The sequence below is a fragment of the Micropterus salmoides genome, unplaced genomic scaffold (assembly GCF_014851395.1).
Source record: "Micropterus salmoides isolate LMB-PRFRI ecotype aquatic unplaced genomic scaffold, ASM1485139v1 Ms_hic_scaffold_15, whole genome shotgun sequence".
NCBI classification, from domain to species: Eukaryota; Metazoa; Chordata; class Actinopteri; order Centrarchiformes; family Centrarchidae; genus Micropterus; species Micropterus salmoides.
The window spans coordinates 10,938,737-10,961,247 of record NW_024040596.1 but is presented as its reverse complement, the minus strand read 5'-3'; the positions used below and the strand labels follow the sequence as shown (position 1 = coordinate 10,961,247).

General features: G+C 38.7%; 1 protein-coding gene across 2 annotated transcripts in view; it reads left to right on the top strand.

Moving 5' to 3' along the window:
- erbb4b (erb-b2 receptor tyrosine kinase 4b) overlaps positions 1-11,456 on the top strand; it is a 362,769-nt gene extending 351,313 nt beyond the window's left edge. For both annotated transcript variants that reach the window (XM_038720293.1, XM_038720292.1), the window contains exons 23-28: positions 1,193-1,339; positions 3,326-3,423; positions 3,957-4,127; positions 8,282-8,531; positions 10,105-10,233; positions 10,465-11,456. In XM_038720293.1, the coding sequence (XP_038576221.1) occupies positions 1,193-1,339; positions 3,326-3,423; positions 3,957-4,127; positions 8,282-8,531; positions 10,105-10,233; positions 10,465-11,135 (1,466 nt within the window). In that variant the 3' untranslated portion in view covers positions 11,136-11,456. The remainder of the gene's footprint in view (positions 1-1,192; positions 1,340-3,325; positions 3,424-3,956; positions 4,128-8,281; positions 8,532-10,104; positions 10,234-10,464) is intronic.
- The last annotated feature ends 11,055 nt before the right edge of the window (positions 11,457-22,511 follow it).

The following is a 22,511-nucleotide window of genomic DNA, read 5'->3' as shown; positions in this document are numbered from 1 at the left end:
AGTCCACTGAGTGACAGCGTCTGCACTTGTCCAAGCAGAGAAGTACAATGGTTGCACTGTATACTGCTAAAACAAACAGAATAGTAAGATGTAGGCAGAGACAAGGAAAAGACATTAAAAAGAAGATATCAGATGCTGTAATATGCAAGTTAATGTAGTAAAGGCATAAAGTGTGCATTGCGTGGAAGATCCAGACCGCTTGCCAGCCGGGCAGGCAATATATGGATGTAAGGCAGCTGTTTTACCACCGTAGCAGTACTGACACAAGAGAAGTGTGTTGATATCCACTAACCTGCTTAACCATGTAGCAATCACAATCACTGTAAAAATGCAAACTGAGTAATCTACTCCTTCAACATGTATAATATTAAAATCAGTCTTTGCAGCCATCAGTGTATCACCAAGATTTAAATCTAGAGACCAATCCCTGTTAACCTTCAGTCTTGTAAGATGTATAAGAAGTCTACCAATGACTCTTAAAGTCAGTTAAAAACTGATTTTCAAAAAAAAAGCCAGATGGGTCATATCAAAGAGAATAATCGGTGTTTGATTAAAAGTATCAATATGGCTTAGTGCCTCCATGTCCCCAGTGTTCCTATGTGACCGGGGGCTATTATACTTCCATCTTATAGTGTGCATTAACTCTGCTTAGCACTCATTAGTTCATTAACACTAACATGATTAAGGCTCAAGAGTGCTGAAAGTTCAGATTGACTGGTGACTTTCAAGACTCTGATTAGTTCCTCTTTTCGACACATCTTCGGTTCTCTGTTGGCTTGTCCTCTTATCTTGTCCTCTCTTCTTTGCCCTTTGTTTTTTTGCTTCCTTTTTTCCTCTACTTGTATTATGTCCTGTCTCTTCATCCTATTCCCTCTGATCTCTCACATCTCTGCTTTTCCTCTTTCTTCTTTTTTCTTTCTCTTTCCATTTCTTTACTTTTCTCTTCTCTGCTCTTGCTGTATACCCCCTCTCAACTCTTTAATCTTCTTTACTCTCTTCTTAACTTTCTTAACTCTCATTTCCTCTCATCACATTTGTACTTGTCTTTTCTCTACGTATTCTTTTCTCCATGAACATCTTTTCTCTTTCGGCTGTACTTTCCCAACTTCTCCTGTTTCTTTTTCTTATTTTTACGTCATCTCCTCTGTTTTTCTTTTTTCTCTCTTCCTCCTTCCCTCTTCTTCTTTTTAAGGGGTAACCATCTGGGAGGTGATGACATTTGGAGGGAAGCCATACGATGGGATTTCCACCAGAGATATCCCAGACCTGCTAGAGAAAGGAGAGCGTCTTCCTCAGCCTCCCATCTGCACTATAGACGTCTACATGGTCATGGTGAAATGTAAGTAGATCCTCAGCGTGGGCAAAATACCAGAAACAACACCACCACAAACCACAGCCTCTAAGATTATCATTAACATCTTTCTGACAGACTCAACAAATATTTTACTTTATAAGCTACAAAAACATCTACTGAACAGAGCTTCTATATGTTATTGGAGTATAGTGTACATGATTCCCAGCTTGTGTACATCCACTGTATTTTAAACAGTAGAATAGGCAATGGCTTTTAAGAGTGAAGAGAGGAACAACAGGTTTTTTAGTTAAAGCAGGAAAAAATAATTACACTTTTATTGAGTGATTTACAAAAGAAACAGGCTGTTTTTAAAGCCAAAATAGTACAATTCTAATGTTCAACTCTGCTATTTTTTAGTTTATCTTTTCAGCTGATTGTGTTATAGTATGCATGCCACTGAAAATTCTGTCTGATGGCAATAATAGTGAGAAACCCTTCAAAAATAACAAAGTTTTGGAGAAGTTATGGTAGAAGATGAGTTACGAGCACATTTTTCTGAGCTGGGTTTGACCCCAACCACCAACATGTTGGCCTTATTGGTGGGTGACTGCTGTCATGCCGTCACGCAATGGGGTCACAGGTGGCGTTGTAACCTCTGGCCACTGCTGCCAGGACAAAGACTTGGTGCCAGCGCCACCGCGGCCTTGTCCTCTAGTGTCCAAGCTGCAGCCTCTGGCCCTCACTGTCACCTTGGCTCTTACTGACACCCTGAACCTGCGCCAACCTGGCAAGCAGACACACGCACACACAGCGGGGTGAGGTCACTGTCACCTGCCTTGTATATGCTGCCTTTTTTTTCTTTTTGCACCACTACACATGCAGAAATCATACACCCAAATACACAGACACATGGTGCACTGTGCACATGTGGTGGAAATGCACTTCCTTCACTACTCCAGGCTTTATTGCCATGAAACTAGGCACCAAGATAAAAGATGATCGTTTTTACACAGGAGATCTCTTGTATCTGTATGTTTGTGCTTGTTTGTAAAGCCACATCTCTCTGTCTTTCAATCTCTATCTCTTATTTCCCTGGATACCTAAACGGGCTCTGCTCAGGGCCAGACCACATGATTGCTTTGGCATCGTACTCGTGCTCACAGAGAAACTGGCAGAAGAGCACACCACTCCATATGGCCATTCTAGTGATAAAACAGTATTTATCTTTAGATTGGAAAAAGTGATTACAATAAAGAGAACTTAATTAAAAATTCTGTAATTGTTCATTATGGAACAAACAAGAATGTTTTATATAATGGAAACTTGTTAAAATGGAAAATGGAAGTGTTTATTTATTACCTGTGTTTTTTTCATCATGATGACAAAATGACAGGTTGTTATAGGTTATTCATGTTGCTTGATTCTTTCGTAAATCAGTGGAAGTAAACATGGCTTGACTTTTAGTAATTTAGTGTTCACATGCTTGCAACATTACACATGGCACAGCTGGAATGAGTGGGTGGGTTGGGTGGAATTAGGCGGAGTAATGATCTTATATAGAAGGTAGAGATGATGTTGTAGCCTTTTACACAGTTTTCACTTCACATGCACTTGTACTTAAAATGAAAATTATATGTTATCTACAGTATGGCTCAAAGGATTTATATCGAAGTCAAATTATTATTAATACTTTTATGCAAATAGCACAGAAAACATGGCATACATATTTTACATAGTCTGCGTAGGCAGAACCTTTGACACCAAAGTGTGAAGAATACAGAAATGCCCTGCTTGATCACCACTGACATGTACTGTACATACTGCACCTTTCCTCCCACTTAGATGCAGTTAAGTTCACAGAGAGTCGTGAAATAAATTGATGTTGATGGGTGTAGATGAGGTTTTTGCTTACTGCTGAGAATAATATACTTTGGGAAACCGTGCACATTATTATATACTGCATATACATAATATGGTATGTTTGTATTCGGAACCTCATACTGGTCAGACACTAACAGGCACATATTTTAGGCTGGATGATTGATGCAGACAGTCGGCCCAAGTTCAAGGAGCTGGCTGCAGAGTTCACTCGGATGGCTCGTGATCCCCAGAGATACCTGGTCATCCAGGTGGGTAAAACTTGATGACATATGTACATGACTATGGTTGTTTCTGTTCATCCGTTCTGCTTGTTTTTGTGTCATTTTCTAAAATTGTGCAAATTTATTCAGGGTTTAGGTAATTGATGACATTAATATCCATTACAAATGACATTTTACATCGCTTATTTCTTTTTGAGAAAATACCCTGCCATCTCACTACATTATTTGTGTTATACCCACTAGGTCTTAAATTAGTCAACAAACATAGCTAAGCCTACAACATTAGCAGAAGTCATGACACAAATATTTATATGATGCTTTTAAAAGAAATCCCAAAGCATTTATTTCTCTTTTCAAGTCATAGTTACCATCTTGCTTATTATTCTGATATTTCTAAAATAACTTGAGTGAAAAATGGTAAATGTCGCCAATTACAATGGAAAGGGCCTTAAATGTGACACAATTAAAAAACTGATTAGTCACATTATGTTTTCTATCATTAATTAATATTACAAATTACTGAACACACATGTTGTATACCCACACACAACTTTTCTCAGGGTGATGACCGTATGAAGCTACCTAGTCCAAACGACAGCAAGTTCTTCCAGAGCCTCCTGGACGAGGAGGAGCTGGAGGACCTGATGGATGCTGAAGAGTACCTGGTGCCCCACTCCTTCAACATTCCACCACTGGCATATACTCCCCGCACACACATGGACACCAACAAGGTATTTCTGTCCAAATATCTCAAAGAATAGATTCACAATATTTCAAGTCTCTCTTATAACAACAGTCAGGAGCCTTTATGTACAGTGTACATAAGGGCTTTTATGTTTGCTTGCTGTAATAATTCCTCCCTTTCATACCGGCCAGTAGAAAATCACTTCCTAATGTGCTTTCAATTAAAGTGATGGGACAAAATCCACAGTCACGTGTTGAAAATCACATGTGATTTCATTAGTATTCCTACCATAGTGGTTGTGATGGTGGACAGTCTAAGTGTTTTAGATACAGCCACTTAGTAAGTGACACAATCTATAGCTTTAAGCGTTGTTTTTGTTTGCTTTGACTTCTATTTATTGGAGAATTCAGATAAAATGCAAAGTATCCATAAAGCAAGCAGTAATCGTTGGAACAGGTGGTGCAAATTACCTCTGTCGCATGGGTTGTCTGTATACCAGCCATTTAACCCAACATTATTTCAGATCAAGTTTTCAGTTCATTGCACCTTTGTCGAGATCCAGCAGCCTCCACACAAAACTGGGCACATTTACAGAAGCTACAATTCCTGGACAGCTATCCAAAGGGAAATAGTGGGTCCAAGAGTTCTCTGAAAGGACAGCAAGTCTCCTTCACTAAAACTGGCTAAAGTGGTTTATTTAATTGCATAGTTTACGTTGTAATTCATTACAGATTATTATGTTTTGTGTTATGACTGTGGCAGCTATGAATTCTATAATAGAGCAAGATTGCTTTATAAATGCAAATTTTCTCCCCAGTAATGATTACACTTCCTTCCCTGTATTGTCCAACCAGTAAGAGGTTTTTATAGAAATTATTCTTAACAAACAGACTATAAGCTATAACCTCTATTTGTGCAGAGCAAGGCATTATGCTTAAGAAGAATCTTTCTTTCTTTATTTCTTGTACTTTAACTGAATATCCATACTACGGTGGTGGCAAATGTTTTGATTAAGAAGAACAGATAAGTGTATTGTTTGCTTCTGCATTTTTAAAGTGGTCAAAAGTTTATCTGTTTATTGATGCAAGTACTACTTTGGCTTAGTTTTCCAACATCAGTGATAAGCTAAATTGTTTTAATGATGTATGTTCCTGAACCTCAGAAGATCCTGTCAGAATATTTTCTAAATAAAAGCATTCATTGCAGTAAGTGTGATTATAGGAGATCCAAACGTAAAAAGTATGAAAATACTATCGTAACTCTTTTGCCTCTTTTAATAAACTAGGCAAGTGAAGTTCCCCAGGACATTGAATCAGTTTGCAGAAACTTGAGTGTAAATAAACTCACATGACCCTTACTGTCTGTTTTGTGATGGTATTGCTCCTAACACATAGGCTAAAAGAAATGATGAAAATATAGTGGTTAGTTATGTTTACTTGTTGGCCCAAAACTTCCATGTTACTTTTATATTGCTCATGTTTTGGGAGAGAAGCCCAGCTGTCACACATGTGCATTTCAACTCTTCTGTCAGTCAGTCAGGAAGGAACATTCAATCTCCTTGACCATCTCCGCAGTCCAGAAAAAAACATTCTGCATGTATCTTCCATAATTGTAATTAAATGTATAATCAGATTGTATGGTGAATCTATACACACAGACATACTGGTTTCTCCTACTGTATACTGCACAAAGGCTACTTGGAAGTATGCAGACTTGAACAAAAGGAAGCCCTACATTCTATGGATGTTATGTATTTATTACTTGTATGTTGCTGGTTTATTGTAGAGTAAATTGGAATTTAGTTTAACTTACTAACTCACTTCAGTGTGCTTCATTGGCATGACTGTCAGGTGAAAAAGCGTCAAGCGTAATACAATTCAGTAACGTCATATTACCATATATTTTTGAGTGTAGCAGCAGAGTGATTGAACCATGATGGAAAAGGAGATAATATGAAGTCAAAGTAGTCACTCAAATCATTTAGATGGTCTCTAAAGTGATGTGGGAATGAGTTTTCTCAGCATGTACTGCAGGACTCTCCTGTTCAAGCACAAAATATTAAGATCTTAAAACAGAACTCACACAGTTTTCTCAGTTTCGCTTTCATCTCCCTGTTGCTCTCTCCTTCACTGTCTTTTCTTGGTCTTTTTCCATTGTGAAACTATGGTAATTGCCTTCCTCAAAATAGGGGTTTTCAGCCAAATTCCCTCAGTTCTTCAACTGTTCAAATGTTCATTGTCTATCTTTGGACTTAAATCTATCGCAAAACCAGTCACACAGCCAGGCAACTCAGCCATTTGGTATTCCAATATCCCCCTGTGTTTGTGTCAGGGTAAAAATGTCTTTTGAATGCCAATGACAGACATGAGTCCTTTTCCTACTCTGTTTGGTGTTTTTCAGAGGGTGACAGATTATTTTTTTGCATAATATTTGTTATAGTTATGTTAATATATCCTCCACAGTTTTTGGACTTTCTTATTGGGGTGGATACTAAATTAATTTGATTAGATACAGTGACATACAGTTACATAAATCATGTAGAAGATGGTAATGAACTCAATTATTGCAGCCAGCAAAATGCAGTATTTACACATAAATATAATCTTCACTTGCACAATTGTACAGCACAGCTGAAAGAGCTTTCACCAAATTTACTCTCACACACATACACACATCATTAATATGCATCCTCACACCTAACTAACAATTTTGCAATAATTGTATGTTTAATAGTGACCAAGGCATTGGGCATAGCCACAAGCTCCTTCTGCTTTTTTACAGAGAAACATTTGAAGGGGACACTTGTGTTTTTCCCATAGTTCACCCTATTTCCACAATGCCCATGATGGGCTTTCAGGCCAAGATTTAAAAAATTATGTGACTTTAATGACTTCAGACATTTTTTAAAGACATTTTGCTTTTGTGTTCAGGTTAGTGGTGGTATTTTCTGTTATAATACTGAGAGGGAGGAGGAGGTGTAAATGAGGACTGAGAGAGGGTGAGTTAATAGATGTAGTTACGAGGGTAGGAAAAACAGGGTGAACTCTGGAGCAACTAGTACCTCCAGGCCTAAAGTACAGACAACTGCACCAGAAAGTAAGGAAGAATCCAACAGTGGTAGACAGACAATGAAAAAGAATGATTCAGTACACGCAGAAAATGAGCATGCCACTTTAAAAATCACTTTAAAGTTATTGATAGGTTTGGGCCTTTTGAAATCTCTCTTACTAGCATGGCATATAACCAAGGTTTGACCAGGACACACATTGTAGACAAACTTTAGATTGACATTATGTGCTGATACTTTGTGGTATCTTATTAAATTTGATAATTTACTGCCAAAAAAACTGAAAAAACTAAAAATAGGCAATATTTCCCCCATCAGGGACTGACCCATCTCTAATTTCCAATAAAAAGCTATTTGAGTCTGACTCTTGGTACAGGCTAGAGGAACCACTTTCTTGTGGTACACAGGATGCCAAACTTCATGAATAATTGGAGAAAATGATAAATAAATGAGGATGAAAACTGCAATAAGTGCAACAGGAAAAAAGATTTTCTGTCTTATTAGTATGATTACAGACTTCTCAGACACTGTGCAAGGGAACGTAAATGAGGGGATGTAAAACAGAAAACAAACCTCTTGCTGGATACATGGGAGAAAAAGATAAATCAGAATAAAGCACCCAGTGAGGTTCTTAAAAGCCCTTTTTTGTTATGAACGTAGACACAAATGCACACAGCAGGGCAGGACTGATATGGCTACTTTAAGACTTTTCTGCATGGAGCCTTTTAATTAAAATCCTTTTAATTAAATTGTCATTGGCAGTCATGCTGCCATATCATTGTATGGCACTGCTGTTTGTCTCCCCTGCCTGTCACATTTAAATTATACAGATGAACAACGGTACAAAGAACTTGAATTGGCCATTTTTTGGACTTCTTGCACAAATACATTTTAAAATTCATAATATTTTTGTATGCTACTGGTTATTTTATTTTTATTATTTATTATAGACCAAAGATGGAACAGCACACAATTATTTACCCACTTTGTGAAAAGTTGAACTTCTTTAATCATCCTTAGAAGACTTGTATTTGTCCCAGGGGATTTGCTTTGGCTTGGTCAATTTTAATTGTGTCCAACATCCCCGCCCCTCTGTCCTTTCATTACCCTCTTCCTCCTCTCCTTCTACACAGAACCAGTTTGGCTACCAGGATCCTAGTTTCAGCATGGAGAATATGCTGGCCACCCTCCCCAGAGTGGTCTCTGTTCCACCTGTGTCTGGGGGCTGCCTCCCTCCACAAGACCTGGCCTCAGTGGGGCAGATTGGTGGTGGATTTGGCCGTGGCAACCAGGATGACCCTCGCTGCAATGGCACCCTGAGGAAGCAGGCCTCCCCAAGGTCAAGTACCCTTGGGGCTGGCTCAGCTCTCACTGCAGGACAAGGTAAAGCAAAGTGTTATCTGAATGTTGTGGAAACTGAGGAGAATAGTAATCTCTGTACTGTGTGTGTTACATCAAACCAGCCGGTGAGCAGAAGACAGTGTGAGAATGATGGATATTGTAACAGTCTGTAAAACAAAGGCATTACTTAAATTACCTGTTACCAATGTTTTTCCACACATTTAAATTGACAGTTAATTTGAATGAATTGTGCATTTTAGACATTTGACTGAAGTTTGTATGTTGAAATCTATTCTTACAGCCTTAATCAATAGAAAATCTAAAATATATTGTGGATCACATAGTACTGCTTTAACTTTTCAGGTTGTTTTATTTACTTATTACAACAAACTCCATAAATTAAAAAAGAATCAAAGAATATTTATATGATTCTAACACATTCTATGGTTGAGTGGATAGACCTTTAATCTCAGTGTTTCAGTTATTTGGTATGTAATAGTTTCGGTAAATTGTATTATCCATTTACAAGTTGTTGTATGGCCTTGTCTTTTTGTACACAATAAGCCTTTTCTGCACTTCCAGGAATAAACTCAAATATAGGGTGATAATGTTGAATTCACCATTTACAAATCTACCAATTACAACCTTAATGCATAAACCATCATTTGTATAATAACTCTACAATGAAAATCACCTTTAAGTGAGCAAACAGGCTTTTGCCCTTATTTCACTTTACCCTATCTGTGTTTCCTCATTTGTATTGTACTGTGCCAGTGGATCATTCACCATTAGATATTTTGCAAGACAAGAATGGAAAGCTAAGCTCATATCTAACATCTGTCTGGCAAAACCACAGGCAACAGGAGAGAACAAGGTGCAGTGGCAGCATGTAGTTCTGTTGAGCCCCAGAGCAAGATTTTTCAGGCCCATTTATGCCTCCTTTGCAGATTTGTTTGGGTAGAAAAAGGAGGAATAAAGCCTTAGGTAAGCTTTATAAATGTATGTGTATCTACCTACTGTGCATTCCTTGGAGAATAGTGGTAAGATGTAAGTGAAAAATGAAAATAAAAGGCATCTCAGGTCACTAAAACCCCTAATCCCCATAATGATGACATTAGCCACAGCCACGCCAGAGAGTTTAATCACAGGACATTATAGATAACAGCACACGACAATACATTAGGTTGAAAATGCATGTTGCTTGTTTAGTGGTGAAGAATGACTTGCATTAAAGCAAGGTTAGGTAACATTGGAGAAAGTATCATGAGACAGACAGATTTAATAGTAGTATTCAACCAAAAAAGTCCCACCCCCTTCCTTCAGGCCTCCCACCTTCCAATCATTTCATTTGGTCCAAATGAAATGATTGGCTGGGCTTATTACAGGCCTGACACAGCTACAGATACCAGTTTTTTTTTTTAATTCAGAGCATTTGATTTATTGGTTGTTGTCAGGGTGTAATGAGAATTTCAACAAACATAAAAAATGTTTCTGAAATACATTACCTACCCTATCTTTAAAAGGATTACGCAGATATAGTAGATGCCACCAATCTGTAATCTGTGGATTTGTAAAGTATCATATTTGCTTTCTTCCTGCCTTTTTGCTTACCAAGGTGGAAGGGAGGATAGTACTGGACAGCGTTACAGTGCCGATCCAACCGGTCTTTTAGCGGAACGAGGAGCAAAAGGTGACAAGGACCAGGATAGCTACATGACTGCCATGAGAGACAAGAACAACTCAGGTTATTGGGATTTGAGTACTCCTGAATTTGTCCATTAAGTTAGCAGATGTTTGGCTAGAGGGTAACGGAATAGAATACAATATCACACATTGATATATGATATGCTAACCCAAAGGCCATACGTAAGCATTAATTTAGTGTTACAGCATATGACTTTTTAGTTGATACAATAGCTGCAGCTTCAAAAGAGATGAAAAGATCTGATCTCATCATCCCCTTTTTTGTTTCCAGACTATCTCAACCCAGTAGAGGAAAACCCCTTTGTCACACGTCGTAGGAACGGTGACGCCCACGCAGTGATTGATGGAGCGAGTTGCCACACCCTGCACATGGCTGGAGCCGCTGCTGCACCCAAGAACCAGTCCGTCCACGGGGACGATGAGTATGTCAACGAGCCACTGTACCTGAATACCTTCCTTAACCCTGGGGACAAGAACGGATTGGCTGGCGCAGTCTCCGTCTCTGGGCCGGGGTCCTCTGCTGCCCAATCAGTATCGCAGACAGTCAACCCATCAACATCAAGCCACACAGTCTCCTCTTCTGGATATGTGGTACCCCCTGGCCACATCCCCCACCCATCGTATCCATCACACACCCTGCATCCGGGGCATTCAGGACACGCTCTACACTCAGGCATCACCAGCAGCACCATCATGTTTGATAAGAAAGGCAAGAAGGCGACTTTTGACAATCCTGAATACTGGCAGCACAGTCTACCCCCGAAGTCCTCACTGCACAACCCTGAGTACCTGCAGGACTGCAGCACACGCTTCTTCTACCGGCAGAATGGACGCATTCGCCCTGCTGTGGCCGAAAACCAGGAGTACTTGTCCGAGGCTGCTATGAAAGCTGGCAATGTGTTGCCACCCCCTCCATACAGACAGAGGAACACTGTAGTGTAGTGACCCACCTGTAGCACAGTGGAGGGATGAATAGAGGGATAAGGGTGGAGATTAATGGCCTCTCGTTTCCATGCAGTACTCCTCAACCTGGGTTCTGCTTGTACCCTCACTGAACACGTCTCTCTGTTATGTCTGATTGCAGCTCTTTTATTCTGACTCTGAGGTTCTGCCTTTTCTTGACAGGACAACAATAACTTCTCACCTCACTTGACATTCATCTTTTTTAGCTCAGTCCTTGGCTATGAAAAGCAAGTAGAAACATCTGTTCGAGTTTTGTTCTGTTCTGGAGCACGGTGTCCTGCCATCTTTAGTATCAGAAAGCTAAAAAAAAAAAAAAACACAGTGAAAGACTGAAATGAGATGTTTAATAAGAGAAAAAGGAGAAATGAACTGAGTTTAGCCCAAAGAGAGGATTATCGCCATGACCTTACATGTTTTTATTTATCCACCCATGAATTACAGTTCATCGTGTCCTTTTAGCACATTTTCCACCTAGCTAGCTGTACACATTGAAGTATGCACACATTGCCTGTGTGGAGTCTGTCTAATGACACATGCACATGGAGTTGTGTCGTGACTCACCAGCAAACCTGCAGTCATGCTGAAGAGCCCAGATGTGGCTTGGATGCTGTGCCCACACGCTTCTTTGACTTTTACATGTTGCTGCACCATTAATGGAATTCAAACATTTATCACACACAGCTCATATCATACCTAAAACATGTTAACATTCCTGCAGGCTTGACACACTAATAATAACCATACATTAATCCATAAGTAAATACACACTGCTGCCACTTGAAATATATTCTGGCGGGAAAGCTCAATTGACCTTGTGCTGGAAGACAGAGTGTGCCAATAATGGCAGTCAGTGGTGCAGCGCAGAGAAAGGGGTCAGCAGGAAAGTAAATGTCACCACTGTTTTATGGGAAGCTGTGATATCACCCAGCACCTGGTGGAAAGCATTCAACAGATTATTGACATGGCCAGGGTGGGATTTAAAAGGTTGACCGCTCAGAAGAAAACCCTTAACTTCCCACGTCGGTGTACCCTCTTGTCCCTCTTTCATCCACACCACTGCAGTCTGAAGAGCCAGCAAGCATCCACTTCAATATCACCTTCATAAGATCATTGTAAGCAGCATTGTGACTGACATAACCAGTGGTAACTGCAATACAAGGAATAATGGATGAATGGAACTGGTGTTTGGGAATGGACAAATATTTTGACGGAGAAAAGAGCGTAAGGATGATGAAGAGCACATAAACCGAACATGAGGGAAAAAGATTTTAGAATCTGGATCAGAATATAGTGTTTGTTTGTTTGTTTGTTTTGTCTTTTTCTTTTTAGACATCAGGGATCTGTTTACTTTGTCACCTTGTCTTACACCTATTCTTATGCCAACAGCACAGATACCCAGCCATGAAAGAGTATTGTGGAGATGGCAAAGAGGCTAACTGTGCAGAGCTGTAAATAATAACAATTACATGTCATTACCAGACAGAGACAATCCCAGAAAAAGGATCTGTGGAACAAGCTGTGTCTGGAAAAAGGTAAAAGTTTTTTTGAACCCTCTCTGTGTTTGTACTATTTTATGTCATAAAAACAAGAAATTTGACTTTGACCACACAGTCAAGAATAGAGGGCCTTGCTCTGTCTTATAGGGTTCAGGTGGTTCAGGAGGGGAGACTGTTTATGGAGACCTCCTCCACATGTTTACCATGGAACACTGTAAGAAAATGGGAAACTTTATTTTTTATTGGTGTTTGACATTAACTGTGAGACATTACAAGTTATCACTGAAGCTACTGATGGCTAGCTTCCTGTACTCATACACTACTGGCAGATGCCACATTAAACTCTGATGGAGACCACTAGCATCTGTCGTCAAATGACTTTGAAGCCGAATTTAGGCTGGGGTTGATCGTTTAATAGCACTGACACAACCAAATGACTTTGCTGTTCAAAGTGCTCAAAGTGGTAATTCATTCATATTTTTTCATTATGTTGCAACTATAATATTCAGTGATCATTTCCACTGCTTTATATTATTTGTTTCATAAGACATTTTACTAACAAAGCAAAATCCCAACTCTCTAAAGAATATCTTTCTCTAAGAATAAGTAAAAGGTAAAGTTGGCCAATGTATGCAGGCAAAACAAGTAAGTAATTTTTTAGTACCAATTATACATAGGTAGCTATCCCTTTGATATGGCTTGTCTTTCTACACTATCGCAGGCAGTACTAACGGTATTTGATTTACAGGATTTTTGCATCAATGTGATGAAATACCTTGAATCTTTAGGTATTTAATTCACTGGATTAATGGAGTACTCCAGCGATTTAGCTTTCATAAAGTTTGGAGACTCACAGACAGATGAAAAGAGTAGATTGAAGGAGCAGAGACCAAAAATCCAAAAAAACACCACACATTTCTATCTATAAACCGTTTATTTGAATTTCCGAAAATGTTTGATGATATAAAGACATGTTGCAATATTAATCTAAACATACCCTGAGTAATAGGTGATAATATCATAAAATTTGGAGACCGACTAATGCCTGTGCATGTCTCACTGCAGACATACCAATACACACCACTGTTACACAACCTTGTGCCTCTACGTTGAAAATACCAGGCAAAGGGAAGATTCAGACGAGCACTGTTGATGATTTAGTGTCCAAAACACAGATGTTGCGCTGGCACAGTGTATTCTCCCCCTCTCAGGTTTTATGGGGAATAATAATCATCCAGCTGAGCTCCAGCTGAGGCACAAGTGGCTACATCATAAAGGGATGTCAAAACTACTGAAATAAAAGTATAATGGAAGACAGATTAGTGCCATGATACCACAGCAGATGTACTGCTGAGATGTACAGCTCAACTCAAATGTTAATTTTATAAGTTAATTGATGTTGCTCTGTTACTAACCTGATTTAGCTGTGCTAGATCTACCCTCTCACACTTTCTGAGATCTTTATTGTTCTCCTGATTTCAGATTTACTAGTTTCAGTTTATACTTTCTTTGTGTAAATATGTGCAATGAGTGTCCTCTCTGTTTTTAGAGTTAAAAGTTAGTTATGTAAGTCAATTTTTACCATCACCCATAAGATATTAGTTGTAGTGCTTGTAGACTACTGTATGGCTGTGTGTTTAAGTGCAATGACAGCAGTGGAGAGTCACCCAAAGGCTTCGTAATGGATCTCTATGGAAAAATAAAGCCAATCTTCTGGAGGAGAAAACCTGCTGGCTTTCAGCCAGCAAGCACCACTAGGGGCTCTTAGCTTTTTGAATGCTAATTCATCCACTTTCCCTTGTTGTTCTATGGGGAAATCATGTTACCCAACATCTTACCCAGTGCACCAGCTGAGAAACCCTAAACGACAGGCAATAGGTTGTAATCCTGCAGTGGGGTTAAAACTACGGTATTAGCATTCCAGAAATGTTACCCGACCAATGCATCAATGTTACAAAAGCTAGCAGGGGAGAAGGTGCAAGTGCAGTGTAACTGGCAGAGGAGACCAAAGTTGATTGCCATTCTTTCCTTCTCCTCAGAGGTGACTATAGAATTGTATGTAGCAAACACTGTTCTGCAGCTGAAGCAGTGAAAAACGAAAAGCAGCTATGTGTAGAATGAATACGAACAAAGACTAAAGCAATCTGGGAAGGAACAGTGGTCAAATGTTAACATGAGTCATAGTTTCATGTAAAAATATATGATGTTCTGTGTAACGGTAAGCCTCACAGGTACCGTACTTATTTAAAGGAGCACAATAACTCCCTCTATACTGACTGCTCATCCAGTAAATCGGCCTTATAGTAACAGTTATATTTATTTTGTGCATCTACTTTTGTTTTGGGGTTCAATGTATTTTAAACAAATGTTATCAAGAGTGTTGTAAATGGTGTGTAAAGTTTTGTTTAAACTCTTTTTTTGTTGTTAAGGGTGTCATTGTGGCAACACAGTTTTTTGATATGCAGTTTGAAGGCTTCATCATCTTATGTCTATCATGTTCTCTAATCAACTTTAAGGCAATTACTAGCTGTGTCCAAACTCAGGGGCTGGATGTTTAGCCTTCAGAGGAACTGAAGTCCAGGCTGAACCTGCCAAATGAAACTAGATTAACAAAGACCAAAACTAATGCTGTGTTCAGGTGCTCCTCGTCAACTCATTAGTTTCTCACCAAGCAGTTACTCCCAGACAGCCTATGCCATTTGAATAGCAATTGTTAAAGACAGGTTTCACAATATCCGACTTTACAGTTTGATTTTGATATATTACCTCAACATGTAAAGGCTGAACTGGCAGGTTAGACTAGGTTAATAGTGCAAATATCAAACTGACCTCCATTTCTAACCCTCTGTAACATGTCCAGGCTGAATATGACGGCAAACAGTGGTGTTCATTGCAAGCTTCCATTATTTATACCTTGCAGTGAGTTTTCCACTGGTTTAGTTAAGGTATGATATGATTACATACACATTTCCCAGCTTTACGAGTCGGCGAGGATCACCTGGCCAATCAGGTTCAAAAAGGATTGGTGCACATTTAATTGTGGGGTATTGAGAATGGTAAACCAGGTGTGTCCTCCAAAGCCAAGGCAGTCACATTTTGTGGGACATTTGAAATGGGACAGCCCTTGTTGGACCATTAGGACACATCCGTCCTAGAAATTAGGACTTTGCAGGGTTCAGCCTCTGAACTGGGACACAGCGACTATATTTATAGAGTGTGCTCTATTTCACTTTTCTATGCTTTGATTATTCATATCATGAGGACAATTTTCACAGCATCTCTTATATCATATAACAGTCCACCTGTGATCTAAATGGTCTTTCTGTATTGGATAAACACAAAGTATATTTCATAGAACTTCACTAGTATTTACTCAGTTAGAAAAAGTTGAGATCAATGCATCAAACAAATCACATTTTTTAAAGGGAAACCATAGATCAGCTCACATACACATATTCTAGCATTGTAACAGAATCAAACTGTGTACGGCTTTCATACTCTGATTTTACACTGACGTGTATATATTCTGCCATGTCAGCATAACTGGGGTATACGACAGTGGTTGAGTAAGCACAGTTTACAATGTATTAAATTGATGGTAAAACTTTAAAATGGAATTAGTAATTGTCTTTTAACCAAAAGACAATTAGCGATATATTCAGATAATGGGCCACTCAACAGTTTTACCATTGTTAAAAAAATTAAAAATAAATAAAAAGTGGATAGTATTTTTATAGGTAGGTACAAGGTGGCCAGTGCAACTGTAAATAAGACAGTGATGCTTCTTTTTCCAGCTGAAGATATTTTTTTTGTTGTTTTTATTTCTCCTTGCATCATTGCATTTTTAGTGGTCTACTGTACCTTTATTTTTTTCATTGGGGAATCTTTTCTGTATGTATATAAATATATATACAGTTTATATATACACATATATATATATATTCTGTAAATGTTTTAATATTTTAAAAACGCTTGCAGGGTCTCTTGTCACCCTCACCCCATAATTTCCCCTGTAACTGTGTGATTGTGTTTTCAGCACAACTTGGTGGATTTTGTGTTTTGACCTCTACTCTTGCTCACTTTGTGGGAGTGTACTTTTTTTTTCTTTTTTTTATTGGGTGTATTATACCTCCACACTTCTTTCAGTATTATCCACCTCTTGAGATTTTTTTAAGAATTTGTACACTCTTAAAATGCTGTTGCAATACTAATGAATATTCAATATTTCATTTCCCTTTTCTCTCAGTCTTTTCCTAACCAATGTTAATAATCCATCAGTGTCATTTCACACCCTGAGTTTTAAGGACCTATACTATATTTCCTTGAGCTTTTCCATTTGCACTGAGCTCAGTCATTGTTTACTTTCAGATTATATTCAGCTCTTCATCCATTTGGGGCAATACTGATTGAATGGTGTAGCAATATCATGTTACAGTCTCCAGAGTGATTTAATGGTGTTTGAGAGACAAAATGGAAGATGGGCTGGAATGACAATTTAAATTACTGATATTTGCTTGTACAGAATTTAGTATGTTTTTTGGCTTCATCGGGACTTAAATGTTCACTCTTTTCCAGAAGTCACAGTTTAACGGTTTAACATTTTAATAGAATCGTTACTTGACTTTTTGGGAGTTTGGCCGTTTGTCACCTTAGCTAATATATGATGTGAGGATTAGCACCAAAATCCTCATGTTGAACTGTTTTCTTTGTGGCATTGTAGCGAATGTGCCAGTAGTGATCAAGTGCATCACAATTCTGAGTGTTGCTGATGCTCAAGCTGAAGCTGAATGGTTTGTTAAATTTACTATCTAAACCTTTCAGGGAAAACAGATTTGTAGGAAAGAATTATGGACGCACAAAATTGGAATATACTGTCAGTAATGTTGAGGACTTTACCAATGCTGAATACTGCAATTTTGTTTTCAAAAGGTAGGATTTTAACCTGTGTCAACTATGGATTACTTGTTGTCATAATTTTTGTGTATAGCCTATCACCTGCACAATACTATGATGTACACTTACCATTGGAAAGTGTATGGGCATATGTACAACTGATTTTGGTGGCAGTCCTGTCATTTACAATATCCAGCATTTATAGATGTATTTGGTAAAGTGGTCAGTTTGGCAAGCTTCTCCAAAGTGTGTCTTTTTAAAAGTACATTGAATTTTGGAAGAATCTTCTATCGTAAAAACAATCATAATTTATCACTGCTTTGTATCAACTCATCAGAATGACTGAGAAGTTTTATAGCTCATACCTTGTCACATATTACCAGTTTTAACGTTTCTCTTCACTGGTTATTTGACACATTTCCCAAGCTAGAACATTTAAATACGTATTTCCTCTGTTTTGTTACATGAATCTGTCAAAACTATATTTTTAATTCAATATAAATAAAGATCAGTCAATATTTAAAAATGGTTTGTGCTTATTGTCTAGGCCTTCACATTACTGCAAATGTTGTGTTATTATGAAGTGGTAAAACTAACTACATTGGGGTATGCCTCAATGGGACCCAAATGGAAGTTAAAATCCTAATAGATTTGACTCATAATTAGGACTGGATACCACAAGATCATATTGGGGTATAAACTGGAGACATACCCCTTTTGGACCACAATGGAAATCCACACAAGGGATTCTAATGTTCGCAATGGTGATCACCTAAAATCCTCAGTGTCATTCCAATTAAATGACCATTTTTAACAAATTCACCACTCAAATTTTATTTTTGCAGGAAGAGCTGAAGTGAAAAATTTAGAGTTACCCTAAATCATTCAATGTTGCTTTCAAAGTGTGATTGGTTTCACTGTGGCCATCTGTCTTTATTCCCCCTCTAGATGGATCCAGTGCTACTTCCAATTCAGCCCCTACAGATTTGAGGGCCCTTTACACCTCCTTACTTCAAATGTCAGCCCGTTCTCGAGTAGTTCAGCCAGACACATGGGAGTGTTGTGTAGCCTGTAGTCACAGCATGACATCTTCATTCTGCCCAGATGAGGCCGGGCTGCAGACATCTCTCACTATTCAGCAGATTATGCCTTCAGGTTAGAAAGAGCACAGAGTCAGACGGTACAGTAGCCCCACTCCCATCACCACAACCTCTATTCTTCAGACAATTTTTTTCACATTAAAAGCTACTCACTCTCTCTCTCTCTCTCACTCACACTCACACACACACACACACACAAACTTGTACACGGGAAAATCACACAGGAGCACCAATAATAAAGTGTCATTACTTCTGACACTTGCTCGTGCGTGATAGATGCATCTCTTTTCCAGCTGATGACATTTTATGGCATTATCATAGGAAATCCAATAACGAGATCGGCATCTTGGAGCCTTTGCCCCATGCAAAGTCAAATCACTTGCCTTAAGATGGTAATAGAGTGTGAGCGAAACGATCTGTCACTGCCTCTCCTCTCACTCTCACACCAAGTGTATGGATTTTTTCCTGATATGAGGGATGATCGGCGCAGCTGAATGTAAATTACCATATATGTCTTGACGATTCTCTGCAAATAAAAGTGAGGGCTGTATTTGACAGTGCATCAATCTTTACAATAACACAGCAAAATCATTTTACTGACAACATATTTCCATGTGCAGCTATTTTAATATGTGCTGATGTAAACACTTCCACAGACAAAGGTTTAACAATTGGCTGCGAGCCAGAACTGCAATTTTGCTTGCTCCAGCAAGTAGTCATTTTTCCAAAGTATGCCATTTGGTGTCATGTACACACTGTACTTTCTCTTGCTAGAGTTTCCGCTGTCTTATTCCAAGTTAGTGAACCGATTGTCACAGCAACTAAGCTGTACAACCTTCAACGCAGACGAGACATGCTGTGGATGTTTCACTTTACACAGCAGACAATCACACCCTATCACCTGATGTAATCATACTGTAATGTTATATTTTAAAATGACAGAACACTGTAACACCAAAGCTCTAAGACTTGTTTTGTCTTGCTGCCACTGTTTGGGAATTGCTATCTCTTTTTCTCAGAAAGCCAGTGGTGAGGGCAGCTGCCTCTAAATCCCAGCATGTTGGCAGTGTCTGATTGAATGGACTGTACAAAGCCCACTAAGCAGTGTTGCCATCCCCCTTGAGAACTTTCATTATGGAACAGCATATTGGATCCTCTTCACAGGCTGTCTGTCTCTGGAGGCTACAATCCCTCCAGGAATGCACACACACACACACACACACACACACACACACACACACACACACACACACACACAGCATCATATATAACATGTAGACAACCTGGTAATAAAGCTTGCCTGATTCTCAGTGAATCTGGTTTCTTACAGTGCAGACACAGCCAGTGCACCCTGATACTGTTACTACCAGTTTTTCACATGACCTCTACAGTGAAGGCCTTTGTACACTGATGTTTTTCATATGCGTTTTTTAATCCATTATCTGATAAAAATAGTTACGGACAGAAACCTTGCACCTGATGCATTTATTATTGTATTTGAACACCTGTCTCTCTCTCCTCACTCTCATTTCCTCCCTTGCTTCTCTCTACTGGGCGTACCTCCCGCTCCTGTCGCCATTCTCTGCCCATGCTCAGATATTTGCATACTTACTTACTTACTTACACACACTGTACATTTACAATGGTGGGATCCAATCACACATGATATATTTTAAGCTTCAAGGGGACGGGTCTTTTCTAGTTGGTTTCATTTAGAACACAAGTGTAAAGCTTTAGACCTTTGTCACATAGGCATTTCGAAGACTACATGATTTGAATGGAATTGCCACAACCTTGTGTGGAATGGCTACCTGAATCTGAATTTTGGTTAATATTTGCATATTTGCTCCACCCATCTCAAGTGTGGATGAGATACACAGTGGCATGTCAGTCTTTGTGCGGCTACAGTGGTACTGCTGCAAAGAAAACTCTAGAAACTCAAAAAAAACTTTTCTCTGTGTGGTAAACCACTAAGATTTAATATTTGTACAAAATAAGTGTAGAAAAGCTATTTTTTATGTTTATGATCAACTCTGTATAAAGACTACAGTATACAAAAAGACAAATGGTTACATTTCAACATAGAATCGTGGAAATGTAACCTGTATTGTTTTTTCTTGATTTGGTTTGGGCCGAGTTAGCAAATGCTTGAGCTGTTTTTTGTGACAGACAGGCCTAGCTAACTGTACAGAATGTGTAGCTTTCAAAAACTGAGTAAATACATGTAAATGTAGAGGTCATGTTTGTATGAATATTCATAAAGGGAATAGAAGATTATATGTGCTTTCACATTTTAGAGAGATTTTAGTTTCTCCAGGTTTTAATTTTTTCCCGTACATATCCTAGAAATGCGTATCACAAAAAAAATCTGCTGCCATTTTGACAGCAAGTAGCCAAACTAGCAAGACTTTTTAAACTAGCCCTCCTTTAAATTAACCCCTTGAGAGTCTCTTGATGCTCTTTAATTAGATTAATTGTAAAACTAGAAAAATTTAAAAAATGTATCCATCCCTGATCACCTGATCATCAGCTGATGCCATGGTTTCTCAGCAACAACACAAAAACTCAAAGAAGAGGCTCTGCTTTGTAAGCTTCAACAGAATAAGGCAGTGCAACTCGCCTTGTGTTGTTGAGTCTTCAGAATGTGTGCTGTGTACTGTAATTTGGCCCTAACTAGGAACGATGCAAGTCAGAGAATGATCTATACTGGGAATACCACAACCAGATACAAAGAGAGTAAACACAAGTTTTAGACAGAAGACACAAAGGACACACACACAGTGGGTTCAAGATCAAGACATTTTGTGTTTGCCATGATTAAAGGAGTCTGGACCCATGATTGCATTAGCGTCTTGAAACATGTCCATGATGAGTTGGCACTAGTTGTGCTACATATTGTACTGTTCTCAAGAACAGGCAGTTGCTTTTCAGTTGCCATATCAGGCTTAACATTCACTTCTATACTGAAATCACCGAGAGGCAAAGTATACAATCAGTGCTGCGCAATTATAGCAAAACACTGAATGCCTTAGTAGTTTTATAACATAAATCAAACTACCCTAAATTCATTTAAGTTTAATGATTTATTGGGCACATTAGAATTTAATCTGCGGCTCTGAAAGATTTGCACAAGCTAGGCCCTTCTTTATTTCGGCTACATTCAAATATTGTCATTTCAAGCTTGGGAAGATCTAAAACTGTCCAGGATTTCACTAAGTAGTGGCTGACAACACACACATTAAGATTAATAAGGTAATCTCATTGGTCATTTGCATACTGCTTGTGAAATACAGCTCATCTGATTACTGTTGAATATGCACTGCTGCATTTAGTGTTTATCACTTGCTTTGTTAGGCAAAGCAATATTCACACAGAGGACCCTATTCAAAATACATTGGCATTTTAAATGGCGAGGTTGTCATAACAACTCATTTAGATTTCCCTTCACTTCCAATAATGAAAGATACATTGTGATTACTGAATATATCTTCAGGAAGAGGGTGCCTTTCTGTGTGTGCGGCATTGCTAGTTGTACTGCCTCAAGTCCATATCAACTCTGAAATGCTTTTTCAAATGAGTGTTTTCGAGATGAAATATATATTTAATGGCCTAGATGTTATTAGCTGGAAGTGACCTCTTGGGATTTCTAGGAATTCTCTTCAGCTTCTTCTTTTCTTTCCTGAAAAGGCTTAGAGTCTCAGAAACAACAACACCTATAGAAGAGAGACAGACGTGAACTACAACTCAAGCAATAATTAAGCTTCAGCTTGTAGTGGTTTCTGTACCAACAACTGTGCTGCTCATAGACTGTATATTAAAAGGTGCTGCTACACATTCTTTAAGTACAACAGGTCCATAATTATTCT